Source organism: Hyaloscypha bicolor (genome assembly GCF_002865645.1).
Source record: "Hyaloscypha bicolor E unplaced genomic scaffold K444scaffold_57, whole genome shotgun sequence".
NCBI classification, from domain to species: domain Eukaryota; kingdom Fungi; phylum Ascomycota; class Leotiomycetes; order Helotiales; family Hyaloscyphaceae; genus Hyaloscypha; species Hyaloscypha bicolor.
In genome coordinates this window covers 971,721-988,678 of record NW_020194559.1, presented here as the reverse complement: position 1 = coordinate 988,678, position 16,958 = coordinate 971,721, and the positions used below count along the sequence as shown (strand labels likewise).

The following is a 16,958-nucleotide window of genomic DNA, read 5'->3' as shown; positions in this document are numbered from 1 at the left end:
TGTTCCCCCCGGTTCGTCAATACGAGCGATTGATCAATCGGACCTAAGCGAGGAGCCCGATTCGCTAATAAAAGAGCCCGATTTTAAAATAATTTATAACTTTCTAATGAAGGATAAAGGCCAAAATTTAAAAATTTGCTCGTATTCGACTTCGTATTTATAAACCGGAGTTCGCTTAAGCAGGCGATTAAGCAATCGCTCGTATTGACGAACCGGGGGTAACAGCTCATGCCAGAGCACGTAATTATTCAGCCTTTATTCTTATGCTTTCCGGCTTAGTGGAGCACGCCAAAGCTGATCATAGCGAGCGGTTTGCCTGCATAGGATGGAGATTGGGCAGGCTTCAGGGAGTCCTTCGCGGCGGAATCGGCAGTGAAGAGGTCGGTCGCACCTTCTCTGGCAGGGCCGTCATCTGGACATCTGCTCTCATTGGTCAATGACGAGCCTCATCATCTCATTCCTCGTCAACTGCCCTGGCCATTTGCGGAGGAACACAGAGCAGCTACATGGATTAAACAAGCCACTGTAGGAAGCTGCGAACCAACAACACGATAACTGGCAAATTTTCGTCTTGGTATTAGAGGTAGCCTAAATCGGGCGAGCCATTTTTGTAATTCAATCCAGGCGCCTCCAATTCTGCACTGTTTGCCCTGAAATCCTCTTCGGGTTACTCCGAACCCTCCACAAACGGCATCTAGATTTCTACGTCTTTCTCAACCAACACTGCATCAATAGGCCACTTTCCACATTATCTCTCATGAGCCCTTGTGTCACGTGCTGCGTACAGGCGTATATATAGCTTCTTTACCGCCCTTAGGGCACCATTATTTCATACATATTTTACACAAACACACCCACATTCCACTTCCACAGCTTGTCCAGGCCGTGACACCTTGTTAGCTCTTGCACCTAGAGCTTTTAACCGTCGAATCGTCTCTTCAGACCCTTTGCTCCGCATGCTTGGTCTAGCGGCAATGTCAAGCATAGTCCGCCCTTCATTATCTATCTCATTTATGTCCACTCCCACATCTTGAAGTAATTGTGTCGCCCCGTCATCGAAGTCGTCTGCTGTAAATTCGCTCGCTAAATCGTGTAGAGGCGTCTGTCCAGATCTGCCGATACTGATAGAAGCCCCGGCACTCAAGAACAATTCGACAAAGTTGCTTTTCATCGCTCCTCCAAACACTCCAACATGGTTGCAGCACCTCGTCGTTATAACGGACGGCGATACGGTCAATAATAGCCCCGCAGTCTAAGGCGCCAGCGTTGGGAGCCAGTTTCTGCTCCCTTTCCAACGCCAGCGTAACGGATGCGCCGGCGTCAGGGAGCGGAATTTTGCTCCCCCCCTCTGTTGCCTGCTTGTTGAAATTAGGGGCCTGAGGCCCCTAATAGGCTTAGTAAGCCCTGGAACCGAACGCCATGGGGCTGTGCACTAGCTTAATACCCTGTCCAGCTGGAATACCCTGTATAGCTGGAATACCCTGTACGGCTGGAATACCCTGTATAGCTGGAATACCATGTACGGCTGGAATACCCTGTATAGCTGTAATCGGTTCAGCTGGCATAGGGATTTAGTACATGTGACTTAGGGGGTTCAGGGCTATATATACGGGCTACTTACCACTGTAGAACAGCAGTCAATTCAGTATCGTTTACTTGGTTTACATTGCAAGCACGTGACCCTAGCTTTATTACTTAGCTAGTTCAACACTGCTTAGCCTGATGCAGTGTCACGTGATTGAATTGCTCAAGCCTTCTTACTCTTTCCAAAGACTCAAGTTCAAAAAGATGCCGTGTGAAGGATAAGATAATCAAGATATAAATAAGATCAAGGAGGAAAGTCCTTCCAACTTCCATTGAGGTATTGGTTCCATGAGGAGAATGCTGGGTTTCTCGCTTAACTCCTGCAAAGCCCTCCCGCCCCTCTCCTTCAGCGTGACCAAAGATAATCAAGCTACTTAATTATATTTGAGTTGAGTTGAGTTGAGTTGAGTTGAATTTGAGTAGTACTTTGTCTTGAGTTGAGTTGAGTAGGTAATTTAAGTACTCTGAGTCTACTCTGAATATTTTTGAGTAGGTATATATAATATATATATACTAAGTCCCTTACTTAATAGCTTATTTAGTAACTATTCCTAGGACTTATTTTAATAAAAGAGTGTGTATTTAACTATAGGAGACTATCTAAACTACTAACTAAATAATATTACTTAAATAATTTCAAATATATTCTCCCTATTATCTTCCTCTATTACCTCCTCCTTATCTTCTCTAAATAACCCCCAACTCTTTAGACAAATAATATACTCAAAAGTATCCTTATTTAGTCTATTTCTATCTTTATTAATAATTCTAGCTCCTTAACTAAAGAACCGTTCAGAGCTAGCCGAAGTAGCTGGAATTTGTAGATACTTTCTAGCTATTAAAGATAATACTGGGTATTTATCTTTATTAGCTAGCTAGTAAGTTAGAGGCTTAGTCTATTAAGTAGTTAGTATATATAATAATATAATATAATATAATAAGGTACTTACTTCTCTAGGAGCTCTTCTCTCTCCTAAATATCTAGTTAATTCATCCTCTTCTTCTATTATATCTTCTATATAGATATCTAGGTCGTCCTCGTCATCTATAGCTAAGTTATTAGCTTCGTTAACCGGAGGATTAGCTAGTATATAGTCGGCTCGATATCTATTAATATATTAGTATTAATATAATATAATAAAGAGTTAAACTTATAAATCAAAATCAGTCTTTAATCTATTATAGATACTAGTAGTCTGATTTACCATAATTCCTATAGCCTCTAAACCGTCTTTCTTAATTCTAGGGTCTAGAATTAAAGATAGATATAAAGCTTTATTCTTATTACTAACCCCTTATTTAGGAAAGTATTTTCTAAGCTTATCAATACCTAAGTTAATAGCTGTAGTAAATATAGGTAACTATAATATTAAGTTAGTATATATATATAATATAAGGGGGGGTAATAGACTTACATTAAATTCATTTCTAATAGACTCTAATCTAGTATATATTTTATATACTTCAGGAACTAAATAGTATATAGTAGGATACTTTTCGGCTTGTAGCTTAGTAGTAGCTTTAATAAATATAGAGAATATCTTAAGACACTTCTCTATATAAGCTATATCAGAATCGGTTAAGCTTAATACATTCTTATTCTTTTTAAAGGCTTTAGAATCAGATATATTAATAACCGATTTAATAGCGGGCCAAAGATTAAGGAAGTATTTAAGCATATAATAAGTACTAGACCACCTAGTCTTTTGATCTATTTAATAGTTAGTATAATATATTATAATATAAAGTAATAAAGTACTTACCTAGTTATGGAAATCTAGGTTCTTTAATCTCTAGAGCCTCTATTTGTCGATTTAATATACGTCTATTATCTTGTCCGTATTTAAGACTTATAATAATCTTTCTAATCTTTTTCCAAAGAGAAATATCTATTAAATAATTAGTATATAATTTTAATAATAATTTAATATAAGAATATATGAGACTTACTATTAGGAAGTACTTCCTCTTCGGCGTTATTTTCGATATTATAGATATCTTGGCTATTTATATCACTATCGTCTTTAATAATAACCTTTAATATATCTTGTACTACTAGGTTTAGTACGTGAGCTAGACAAGGAATATCTCCTTGAAATTTAATACTATCTTTATTATAGTGCTCTATAAAGCCCTTTAATAGAGTATCGTTCGAGCTAGCGTTATCTCTAGTAATACTATAAAATATTAGTATATATTTTCTTATATAAAGTAAAGGGGTTATATACCTAGTAATATTAAACTCAATATTATAGTCTTTAAGAGTCTCTAATAAGACTTCTAATAAATAAGCTCCAGAGTGTTTATCCTTAAAGTCTTTCATAGCTAGTAAATAGCTCTTTAACTCGTAGTTCTTATTTATAAAGTGTCTATTAAATATTAGTATAATATAATATAATATTAAATAAAGGTAATAAAATAAGGAGTACTTACATAGTAATACCTAAATAGGCGTCCTGATTTATAGCTGTCCAAGCATCTAAGATAAGGGAAAAAGTACTATTAGACTTAATATTATCCTCTAGCTCTTTAATAATAGAAGCCTTAGCTTCCTTATAATTAAATACTAAGGTATCCTTAAGCTTTTGGTAATAAACCTTAGAAACGTCCCTATTAAATTATTAGTATATTATATAGTATATTAAGAGCTAATTACTTACTTATTAAGGTAGTTTAATAACTCTCTAAATGATTTAGAAGAGACAGCCTTAAACGATATATTATTCTTTATAATAAAGTCTAATAAAAGTTTATTAAATATAGGCTCTTCGAATTTCTCTTCGGGGGTCTTAGGTCGTTTACTAGATCTTTGTCTAGCAAATATATCTCTAATATTACTAGTTCTACTAGTAATACTAGCTTGGGAAGACTCTCCTATATCCATAGAGTCGTTTTCACTATCTATTAATTAATTAGTAAATATTTATATATATATAATATTATAAAGAAATATAACTTACCAGTAGTATCTAGTTCACTAAGTATACGGCCTATATTAAAGGCCTTATGTTGCGATTTATAGTGTGCGATATAATTAGAAGTAGAGTTATTAACCCTTTATTTAAGGTACTTCTTTCTATTAAAATATTAGTATATATTATATATAATATTATTATATATTATAAAGGGATTACTTACGAGCAATTAAGATATAAACACTTAACCGTAATAGTTCGATAGTTCTCTAGTAGATCTGGATTATCTTTAGGAGAGTCTAAAGTCTTAGAAAATAACCCCTTTTTAAAGATAATAGGTTATTATTCTATAGGCTCTAACTCAAAATCAGGGTGATTTTGAATTCGATTTAGCCTAATCGAGGTATTTATAGACGAAGACATTATATATAGTATATATATATAAGTATAGTTATAGATATATAATAGTATAGAGAGTAAAGTAAGAGTATAGAATATAAAGTAAGATTATTATAAAGAAAGGAAAGAAATAACTCGAAGGGAGGAGTATACTCTTATATACTAACCTTAGGTCTACTAGAACCTTCTATAAGATCTTAATTTATAATACTATAGAACGATTTATAATAGAAAGAAGGTATAGAAGTTACTAGAATACTATAGAATATACTAGAACTTTATTTAATTATTAATCTAACTTCTAGTATATTCTACTTATAAATAGATATTCTAGTACCTTTTATATATAACTACTACTAGAAGGTTCTAGTAAGTCTATATATAGTATAGTTCTATTAGAATACCTAATAGAAGTAATAGAAAGTATACTCTTCGATTAATTTTAAGGTTTAGCGCCACTCGTAGAGCCTTAAGCTAGACCTAATTAGGAAGTGGCAAATCACATAAACACTACTTAATTATACTCAATTATATTTGAGTTGAGTTGAGTTGAATTTGAGTAGAGTCTAGATTTAGTTGAGTTGAGTTGAGTAGGTACGTCTACTCAACTCAACTCAACTCATTTTTTACGCTGCTCTCCTTTCTTTTTAATCCGACACAGAGGGAACAACACTTACTAGATCTCCAGAATTGACTATACAGAATTGCTTCTAACGAAATATGCTGCGTTGAAGTTGTGAACTTTCGCTCTCGCCGTAGGTACCTTGACCTATCAAAATGCTCGTCTCGCAATAACATAAGTAAGCCGCTGATTCATCTCCAAAATTGCGAGAGGGGTGTTGTTATTGGCCTGATGATGAACCGGGGATGTTTACAACCCCCGCAAAAATTGGGGTAAGCGTCGTTCTCGCCATATTTAAAATATTTGGATGCTGGTACTTGAAGATGCGATTTGCCATTTTGTGCATGAACTCTTTCGAGTCATCTCTCCCAGCCGAAAGTTCGAAATTCAGCAGAAGAAGTCCATTTTGTGCTCTTGGTTAATATCATTTTCCACAGTTTTGGAAATCCAGCCATCTCTCCAATGGACTCCCCAGATTCTCTCGGGACCGTGCTTGTGACAGGCGGATGCGGCCGAATTGGCTCCAGACTTGTCAAAGCCCTCCTCTCAAACCCAACCTCCTCCGTCCACGTCGTGAGCCGAAATCCAACTTCCAACCTCCACACCAATGCAAAATACCATCCAGCAAATCTCACCAACGCCGAACAAGTAGCAGCAGTCCTCCAGGAAGTGAAGCCAACAGTAATCTTCCACTGTGCCTCACCTGACTACCTAGCGCCCGACAAGGAACTTTGGCACACCAACGTCATCGGGACTCGAGTTCTGCTCCAATGCGCCGCAAAATGCTCATCCGTCAAAGCACTCGTTTATACATCTTCAAACTCAGCTATTGTCCCAGCTGCTCCAGGAGTTGTGCAAACGGAGGAAACCGCAAAGCTCCAGGACGAGCATAGCAAGATCGACATGTACTCGAAGACGAAAGGTATCGGCGACCGTGAAGTCCTCGCCGCGAACAACCCAAGTGAACTCCTCACAGCCGTCCTGCGCATCCCAGTTGTGTATGGGGACGGCGATGACAAAATGATCGGCGCACTGCTTGAGAATTTGAAGAAAGGCCAATAGCATGTTCAGCTTGGGGATGATAAGCTGAAGTATGAGTTCTGCTACGATGGCAAGGTGGTAGAAGCACATATCCTTGCCGCGAAGGCATTGCTTGGAGAACTCACTTCTAAACCTGCAACGAAGAAAGTTAACGGAGAAGCATTCTTTATTTCAGATGGCATTAGCATGCCATTTTTCGAATTCGCAAGGAAAGTATATGCGTCGGCCGGTCATCCTGTTGCGAATGACGAGATCAAGGTCATGCCGCTGTGGTTTATGGCTCAGTTGGCGAGTACACTGGAGTGGGTGTATTTAGTTTGGGGACGAGGAAGCCGGAATTGAGAAGGCTGGATATGGATCATTTCAAGAAAAGCGTCGCGTGGAAGATTGGCAAGGCGAAGACTGTTCTCGGGTACGAACCCGTGACAGACCAAGATGAGGTGTTGAAGAAGTGTGTTGAGAGTTGTATGGTGCATTGTGGTCTAATCGTTGGCTCAGAGGTTCCTGTGGGAGCGATAAAACAGCTGTGAGAAAGTCAACATTTTGTTGTTCATCATTTTGGATGGCGTGATGTAACTTGGTTACCAGTCGCTCCGCCGTGACGTTATACAATTTCCAACAATTGAGATCTATTCTTGATCTTGAAGTGCTCTTGCAATGTGTGGGCTTCAAAGTTTTACTGTGGGAGCTCCAGAGATAGTTGCAGCTGCTAGTGGGGATTGGATTAGGCATGACGGCAATGCTGGTATGAACTTCCATTATAGGTTTTTTCAGCTTATGATCTCTTATTAAGTCATGCTAACGGATTGCAGATATGTCAAATCCAGGTCGATTCGAGGACATCGTTAAGCTGCTGGTACCCCTTCTCCAAAAATGGTGTACTATGTGGATTGGCTACGCGGTCATAGGGGGTGATAAATTTTAAATATACGTCGGGGCCCGGTAACTAAGGCTCTGTTTCGATTCACTCCGGTGCTCAATTCCGCTATAATGTTCTGAAAACGAAGTTTGCAGACAAGCATAGAGATATTGTAATTTTTGGGTAACGAATAAGAAGGCAAATGTGCATGGAAAACATGTTAATAGGGTGAAAGAGCATGCGGGAGGAGAAATTACCGGGTTTCGAGGTAGAATGGAGGCAATTTCACTGGTTGAAGGGCCATGTTCAGCGTATTTGAAGCACACGAGGAGAGAACACTTGTTTTTGCCTGTTTTACGGGGAGACATGCTTCAAGGTGAGCTGACACTGCTGATATACGAGAGAAAGATGACCCTAGGTTCCAAGTTTTGAAAAGTTGAGTATTATGTTGATTGTATTTGTATTTGCGTATTTACGCTGTGCCAACAAAGGTATCTCCAGGCGAGGATACCCTCGTGTCAAGTACATGTGCTGCCTCTTTGTCCAAGCGAGAAGATGATGATGATAGGATAAGACCTCAGCTCTAAAACTAGGTGAGGAGAAACTCGAAGTGCACCAGAAATACCGAGCACGCGATTCTCGTCTGCTCCTCCGTCCCAGGTTTAAGGTTGATGAGCACGGAACCACACCGTCGCATTTAACCCCAGAATTTGAGGAGTGCATGGACTTTATCGTCCGCTGATAATTATGCAGCCACCCCCCCGCAAATGCATCATCCCTGTTTCGATGGCCTGGGTCGGAGAGCACAGCCGAGAGCTCGACTCCTGAAGTTTACCTTCGCCAAAGAGTGACTCGCTAATAAACCAAAAAGGAGCGCACTACTGGAAGCTCTTAGTGTGGTTCCGATTTGGATTGAAGTGGTATTATGTAAATATATTAGTAATCTACCTAGGTACTATATAATATGATCTTGGTCATTATCCATTATCATCTGGTTTATTAAACATATCGCGATAGCTACTTCCTGCCGTCACAAGACCTCGAGGATATAACGGCACTACCTTCGAAGTAGGCCTTGCTATACTTGACTGATGAGTTTCCTTTAGCTCCTGAAACTCCCTTTCCAGAATTTGCTGTCTCCGTCGCCTCTAAAAGTAGAGTAGGATTATAGTCAAGAATATAATGGCCGATAGCGCTAAAATTGTAACTACAGCTTTCGCCCCAGATGAAATTCCGGACTTATTATTTTGAATAGTAGGAGGTGATGAGCCTATGAAAAGACCCGTTAGTGTGGCGGACGCGGTGCTGGGCGTTAATACTGAATCTGAGAAAATTAATGTCGGGGTATCCGTGACTTCCACGTTTATACTGCTTAATACCGTAGTAAGCAGCTCCTGCGTCGTTACTGAACTGACAACAGTGGAGGTGGCGGCTGCTGCCCCTGCTGTACTAGAGTCGGTTTCGACTGACGTAACAACTACCAAAGAATTGGTGGTTAAAACCGAGGTCGTAAACTGGATCGAGGTTAACGTTGCTGCTGTGGTGACTGACACTGGCACCGCGGGGGTGATAGGTGCTATTGATGTCGTGACCGATTCGGGTGCTGCTGTGTCTGCGGGGCATACGCCTGCATTTACTACCCCGAACTGAGCACACTATCCTTGGACGAACTGCCGTGCTTTTGCCTGGTCCACCGAATTGCAGGTGCTCGCGATACAGTAGTTTGTTCCCGTCTGCACCTTCGCGTTTTTATATATACAAGTAGCATCGTTGGTACCGCAGACTCCGCCGAGTGTGTGAAATTTCTGAAAGCACTCGCTCTAAATCATCGTTAATAAAGTGTCTCAAGGAATTCACGGGATATCTTACTGCGCAAGTTGGGAACTGGTCTGTTGATGATCCAGACACAGGTCTTTTTCCTGCATCAATAACGCCAAGACCACGTCCTCGCCCACCGTCACCCAAGCCCGATATTAGCGCCGCATATAGCACCACCAGCTAAAAAAGAGTGTATTTCATGATTAAAAAATATATGAGATTATTCGCAGACCATTCTCGGGCCAGCGAGCGCAATGCAATATAAAGAAGGAACAAACTTGTAAAGCTCACTCGGATTACGGGATGAAGGATATAATAATGCTTTATAACGAGATTATGCTCAATGCCAGGCCGTGTACTGGTTATGTGAGCTTGGGTATATGATACTGCATATTCGTCCGATACCACGGTAGTGTGCGGTCCCTTATCATGTAACATTTGGTTCTATAAGCACTTATAACATGATCTCCACTCCATGCGCTACGCTTCCAGGGCGTGGGACGTCTCCGAAACCTGGAGAGGCTAACCGAAGTCCCGCGCCAAAACACGTCCCGCACCAAAACTGCTGGGCATGCTGAAATCTTGAGTGTGTTGTGAAGCTTGATCAATTCTGTCTAGCGAGAAGTTGCTATCTGAGTAAGGCTAAGCGAGAACGTGATTCCCTAGCAAAAACACGCGTGTAATAAAAATATTTTAACTTATTAAAACACAACTACCTTATATAAAAGTCTAATTTTTTATATATAAGATCCCCTTAGTATATAACCCTTACTTTTAATAATATATAGTAAAAATACCTAATATTTATTAATATAATAAACCTTTAATAATTATATTAAATTCTATAAAATTTTAATATAAGTTTTATATTATATATTATTATAAGTTAAAACTATTATAAAATTACTATCTTATTATAATATTTTCAGGAAATATATTAATATTTTACATAATTTTATCTTTTAAAGTATAATTATAAATTAAATATTAAATATTTAAATTTTCTTAACTCTTACTTTTAACTTTAAATAAAGAATACTTACTTTATATAATAATCTAAATTTTCGTATATAAGAACCATTTTATATATTAAATTCACTTTTAATAATATTTAGTAAGAATACTTATTATTTTATAATATAATAAGCTTTTAATAATTCTTTTAAAACTATATAAATATTAATATAACTTTAATACTATTATAGTTTAAAGAGATATATTAATAGTTTATATAATTTTAACTTTTAAAAGAAAATTATAATTTAAAGATTTAAATTTTTTAAATTTTTGAACTTTAATTTAAAATTTAAAATTATTTATAATATATAAAAATTATATATATATATTCATATTTAAAATATAAAAATACTTAATTTAAGAGCTTTATATTAATAAATATATAAAGTTATTAGTTTTTTCTAATTTAGCTATATAATATAACCTTATTTATATTAAAATATTAATCTTAATCTTATAAATTCTTTTAATAATTAATAATAATTAAAAGAATTTATATATTAAAAAGTATAATTATTAAATAAAACCATAATATAAGTATTATTTAAAGAATAGTTAATAATAGGAGTTTATATATAATATAAGCCTAAAATAGTATAATTATTATATATAATTATAGATAACTTAAACCTTTATTAAATTCTGTATTAGAGTAAATAATATAGATTTTAAAAAATTAAAAAATTATATATAAAGGCTTTTATAATAAGAATATAGTTATAAGTTACTTTTATATATATATAATGTTTATAAAATAATTAATAAGTTTATTTATAAATAGTCTATTTAATTATATTTTATAAATAATACTTTTTATTAAAAACTCTTTATATATTATAACTAATATTATTAAATAAAGTACAATTTATGTAATTATATAATATTTTATATATTTATTATAAAACTATATTAAAAATTTATAATTTCAGAAAAAATTCATATAATAATAATAACTTTTTAATTATAAGAAGATTATTATTATAATTTTAGTAACTTACTCGATTATATCTATAGTCTCTATATTCTAAAAATGAAGTTAAAAGGATTTGTGGTTATTTAATTATTAAGATTTTGAAATATTGCTAGAGCGTGTTTTGGTGCGGGACGTGTTTTGGTGCGGGGAATCGGTTAAGCGAGCCCCTGAATCCAGCCTCCGTGAAGCACCGCGCGCGTGATATACTAGAGGCTAATCGGTTAAACTCTGCCTCTGATTCTTTTTCCCGTGATTCAAGCCTCTGCTTTTTCTTCGCACAGACATAGATATTCAGGTAACCACGTACGGAGTGTATCTCATCTCCCCTATTACCAGAAAACCCTTAGATAGTAATCACGGATATTCTACGGGGTGACATGAGATAAAAGCCGAGGATCGACGTAGTGCAGGTTCTTAGAAGCGACGATTACGCTTCTGGAACCCTTACGGCATAAGCAGGTGTTTTGTATTTATAAATTACGAACAAATACCGGCTGATCGCATAATATGCCTTGGAAGACATTTCCTGAAGGATTTCGAGGTCGTTAGTTAAACATTAATGTATTATTAATATCTAAATAAAATCCTAAGAAATGCATGACAGATTATAAGACGACTTCTCCGACTTTGCCGTGTTATTTGAACTAGCTGTGGTTAGCCCAGGTTGAGAAAGGTGGCTGTCGGGTGGCTAAAGCCTGTTATAGATCTGCAACTGGCAGGGCTGTCAGAAGTGAACCCTACAAAAAGTAAAGAGCAATATATAATTTAACTTGAATGTGGGGGTCTATTATCGGGAGTCATTGGGCGTCGTGAAATCATCATGCGTTGCATCTTCACCCCACTGCTTCTTCTGGCATATGACAGAGCACCCATGCGCGAGATACAACTTGGCTGCTATCGTTTCGAGGGACTAAGCCCTGTGTGAATGTCGCCGTAAACTTTTGATTTATTCAAAACAGGATGCAGTTGTTAAAAGGGAGGCGTGCCAATGTCTAAACCAAATCATGATAGTTGAGATTGGCGTTTTCGGGCTTCCGTTTCCCAAGGTTTGCTTAAGAGGAAGCAGCAAGGATTCATGAGAAGCTTCTGAAAACACAAAACGAGCAGAGTGAAGTATTCTCAAGACCTGCAGGTTCAAAAGTTCGAAGGAAAGCCGGGCATGTGTACCAAGGCAGTTAGAACTAAGGATGTCTTTATTGAAACGCGAGAGCGATGGGCTGTGTCTAAAATAAGGTCAATTATCCACTAAGTACCCTGTTCATTTAACTTACTAAGCCCTACTCCCGAAAATCAAAGATCAACACTAGTAACCCCTTGTAACTATTAATTAATTCGATATCAACGAACATTACGCATAAACAGCATGAACATAAATAAGAAACGCTCTTCTCTGGATGTCCTGGTAGACCATCAAACTTCACGCTAGTACCATCCCTCCGCAGTTTACATCATCTATGTGGGACGACATTATACTCCAGACGGTTCAAGTACTCCCGTACCGTGTTTGTTTCTGAAACTGCTCAGAGAACGTTTGAGACTAGAATAGACATGCAACTCATTGTTCTTTCAGCAGTGATGTTGGAATTGCCGATTAGTAGTACCGTAATTCCTGTGTAGTTCCATAGTGATATGTTCAGAGAAACCCGATTTACGATCTTTTGCTTGCTAATGATAATTTTCTGTAAAGGGAAATTTGGCTTCTTATACTATAACGCTACTCATTAATACTTCCAAGCCACTTCAGACTTCCTTACTCCCACAATGACACATCTGGAAGGTTTACAAACGGAACTGGCGTATATATGTGCTCCTCATCCTCCTTCCCTAGTGACTTGTCCGGCTTATCTCTAGGTTCGCGCTAGTCGACTACTTTAGTAATACAAGTCCAGGCTTTAATGATATACTCAACTATAGTCGCACAGTCTTCCGGCATAGGCTGCTATAGTGCAGAGTCAAGAACATTATCTCGAACGTCCGTTAGAGCGTTTTTTCTTGGCTCTGCTTTTGTTTTATTTAAGGTCTGCTTCGGTTCATAGTTCCCTTTCTCCGTGTCCTTGTTCTTATCCTTGTTATTGCTTAGCTAGATCTTCTCTATTCTGTCTTTCTACGGGTCCTGCTTCTCTTTCTCTTGTTTCCCATTCTCTTGTTACTCCTCCTCCTGTCTCTTTTTTTCTGCCGAGCAAGCCTCCGTATAGGAAAGATATATCCTAATGCAAAGTACTTCAAATACTCTGGCTAGTGGATCCGTCTCCGTTAATAGAAGCATAGCTATTAAACGCTCGAGGAGGGTATTATATTGAATAAGTACTTGGATAATATCTGTAATCCTGTCCCGATTTTTCAAGCTAATGCCTGGATCCATCTTGTCTCGGTTCGCTATTAAGTCGCTCAGGATTAAGCGTATAAACCCAAATAACTGTCTACCGGTATCGCTTCCGCTGATCTCCTTATTATACTTTATTAACTAACTGCTCGAGTATATCAAGATCTAATATATCGATTCCTCCACTAATAGTGAATTTCACGGCGTTAATGAGTAGCTTTACTGCTATTAGTACTAGCCCCCTAAGAGCTATCCCTGCCATAGCATTCGTCTAGCTACCCGTTAATCGGTATTCTTCGCCCTCTGTTTTATAGATAGAACCCGACTTTCTTTCTTCCCGTGGGAACTTTTTTTCTTCCTCTATGTGTGACGGAGTTGGAGTCCGTCACGTGTTGTCGCACTAGTGTTTCGGGCATGAGGATATAGGGGTCAGTTCTTGCCAGCTCTCGCTGTCCTTCTTCTGTATCTATTGTCCTAAGAATGAAGAGTACTGTCTTGATATTACTGTCCTAAAGGCCTTCGTCACACTATATTGGGATTTCACAGGCTAGGGATCACGTGCAACATATAATATATAACCAGTATTGAAAGGACTGAATTGACTGCTGTTCTACAGTAGTAGGTAGCCTGTACTTATAGGTGCTAAGTGCCCCTTAAGTCCCTGAGTCACATGCTGTGACACAGGCCTTACTCCCTGTATAGCTGAACGCTTCAGTTGCATCGGCTACTCCGGTGGCAAGTATATAGAGCCTAGTACCCTGTAAAGCCTCAGCTTTACAGGACTCCTTCAGGCCTTGCTCAGCTGTAGCTTTAGCGTGGCTACAGTGGCCATTTTGCCACCTTTTATAGCGGCCTAAGGCACCTAGAATTCCAATACTCTAAGAACTTCTCATCTTGTTCCAAATTGCCGGAGTCATAGAGGTAAGGCCACGCAAAAGATGATAGCCTAAGCAGGTACTTTGAGGAAGCTATAAAGAAGCTAGCGCCCCAAGGACCTGTCCATATAGTCCTCCCTTATTTAATAAGGGACAGGACTTCTGCTGTGACGTGGACCGCGTGGAAAACTTCAAGCTTATACCCGATCTCGTTTAGAGCTATGGATAGGACTAATCCGTGAGCAAATAGAAGACAATTATAGCCTATGTATTTCGTAAACAGGATTAAGTAGCCACTTCCAGTGTTTCAGTGATAGCGAATAAAGACGGCCGTATACAAGCTTGAGCCTTGTTAAGTAACTATGGTTTATAGTTATAAGACATGGGCTAAAAGCATTAGGGCCGCTCGGCAGAGAATCCTATTCACTATAACGGAGTGGGATAGCCAGAATAATTACTAGAGCGGCTAGTTCATCTTCTGAGACCTCGATACATAGCTTGCCGTCATGAATCCATAGACTTTGGAAATTCCATTTCCATATGTCTTCTTAGTAATAATTGTTTCGGAGAGAAGTCTTGTCGTTATCGATAGCCGCAGAAATAATCTCTTTCACACTGTCTGTTGCATGCGAATCGACATGTTTCAGTAGTAGTAGCTCCTGTTTGTCCTTTACGAGTATCGGCCGCCTGAGACCAGGGTTTATGGGCGGTTAAGGACTATGCGTGCGTTTTGGCTTCCCATTCTCCTGATTAACCGCCTTAACGCGCTTCTTCTAATGCCAGGCGAAAATCCCCTTAGCATCTTCACTTATATCATCTCGCATGTCCTAAGGGTAATATAGAAGATGTCTATCTAGCCAAGGTATTCGGCTTCGAGCTACCACAATATAATTTGGGTATGTGATTGAGAACAAGCCAAAATATTAGTGCATATAGGACTTAAACTATGAATATCACGTTAGTTAAAGCCGTGAAACTCTAGAGACATCCAACAATAAGGGTATGTAGACTTCTTCCTCTTTTTGAATCTTTATAAGAGCTGAGGACATACACGACCAATATCTTTACCCTGCGTAAAACGAAGTTCTTGCCACAAAACTCTTTTAGCCCGTCTCCGAACAGCAGCATTCTGCTCTGGCGAACGTGGGATCTCGCTTGCTGCGGAGGACTGTCGAGGAAGCCCGGCCAAGAATCTGGCAAGCTCCAAAGGCCATATGGTGGTGGGGTGGAGGCAGATGTGCTGGACGTCTGAAAGGAAGTGGCACGAAATGTGAATCTGCTCCAGCATCAGGATTCAGGAATATGTTACGCAGGGTCTCTCATATCGCAGGGAATAATCCCCTCTATGACCCAGCCCGCACCCATTCCACACCGCTCTGCCCTGAGGATTCGCCAGTTCCCTGGAACAATTTGTCATTCCTCATTACCTTCACAACTGGCATTTTCATGAAAGTGGAGTTCTTTTGCAGCTTCTTCAAAGTTAGAAGGTGACATTGTGCTTCCAATCTCTCAACTACATCTTCGGGGTATTCGATTCTTCTCTTCGGATACATAGGGTCTCGAAAGGTGAGGTATGCATCTAAAACGACGATGGTCAATTCCTCGAGTGCGGGGAACATAGCCGGCTGCATATCTTCCGTCTCCTCCCTGTACTCCGAAGGCCCGCACGACTCCCAAAAATGCTCAATAGCCAACGCTCTCACATCCCCAATCGTCCACTGCCCCGTCAGCGTAACTGCGAGCTCAGACAATAGTCTCATGGTTCCACTCTCCAAGAAAAGCACATCACAGCCCGGCCTATACCAGATCCCCTGGCCACCGTTGACTTTCTCCGCAAACCGTTTCCCATTCTCAAATTGCCTTCGCGCGGGTGAGCCACTTGCCAAAATATTTCGGTAGCTTATTGTTCAACTTATCAAAGCCCCGCCTTCGCCTCACCGGGACCATCGGCTTTCCCATCTCAGCCTTACTTGCCAGAAACACTCTTGCTTTACTAAAAGTTTCTTTCTCCAGCTCAAAGAACGCTCTCCGCTAATCCCCACCATCACCACCCTCCCGATCATCCTAACACCCATCCGCTTCCCACTCCTTCTTGAAGCTTTCCACTGCTTGGCGCCAAAGTCCTAGCCCCTGCTCCTCCATTTCACCTGACGCGAAGCATTGCCGGTAGAGAGAGAGTGCAAGTTGGCGCGTGTGTTGTGTGATGTGCAGTAGGACTCTTCCAGATCTGGGTTTGGAGTTTCAAGGGGAGGAAGGGGAACTGGTGGAATTGTGAGGCCATGGTTGGGAGTTATGATTTTGAGTGGGAAGGGTTAGTGATGAACTTGGAGATAAGTTGAGATGAGAGTGCGGGTACGAAGGGATGAGGTTAGCGGTGAGTTGAGACGAGAGTGCGATGTTCACCCGCCCCCTTTCTGCCTGACGCCACTTTGTGCAACGTTGAGAACTCGACGAATCCAAAAGAGAATGTTGGAATGCGTGTCACAGTAGAGGATTCGAGATTCTGTCGACGGAACATTATATAGAGAGTGT

General features: G+C 39.2%; 3 protein-coding genes across 3 annotated transcripts; 2 read left to right on the top strand and 1 right to left on the bottom strand.

The window, feature by feature from the left end:
• Positions 1-729: 729 nt before the first annotated feature.
• Positions 730-1,317, bottom strand: K444DRAFT_612286 (uncharacterized protein). Its single transcript, XM_024880098.1, has one exon. The coding sequence runs from the start codon at positions 1,169-1,171 to the stop codon at positions 830-832; it is 342 nt and encodes a 113-aa protein (XP_024737919.1). The 5' UTR covers positions 1,172-1,317; the 3' UTR covers positions 730-829.
• Positions 1,318-5,982: 4,665 nt separating this feature from the next.
• On the top strand, positions 5,983-7,091 carry K444DRAFT_642840 (NAD(P)-binding protein; the record flags this gene model as incomplete). Its single annotated transcript, XM_024884786.1, has 3 exons — positions 5,983-6,516; positions 6,583-6,845; positions 6,878-7,091. 3 exons carry the CDS (start codon positions 5,983-5,985, stop codon positions 7,089-7,091), a joined length of 1,011 nt encoding a protein of 336 aa, XP_024737918.1.
• A 1,601-nt stretch (positions 7,092-8,692) lies between these two features.
• Positions 8,693-9,070, top strand: K444DRAFT_629029 (uncharacterized protein; the record flags this gene model as incomplete). The annotated part of the gene is made up of 1 exon (XM_024882999.1): positions 8,693-9,070. One exon carries the CDS (start codon positions 8,693-8,695, stop codon positions 9,068-9,070), a length of 378 nt encoding a protein of 125 aa, XP_024737917.1.
• Positions 9,071-16,958: the final 7,888 nt, after the last annotated feature.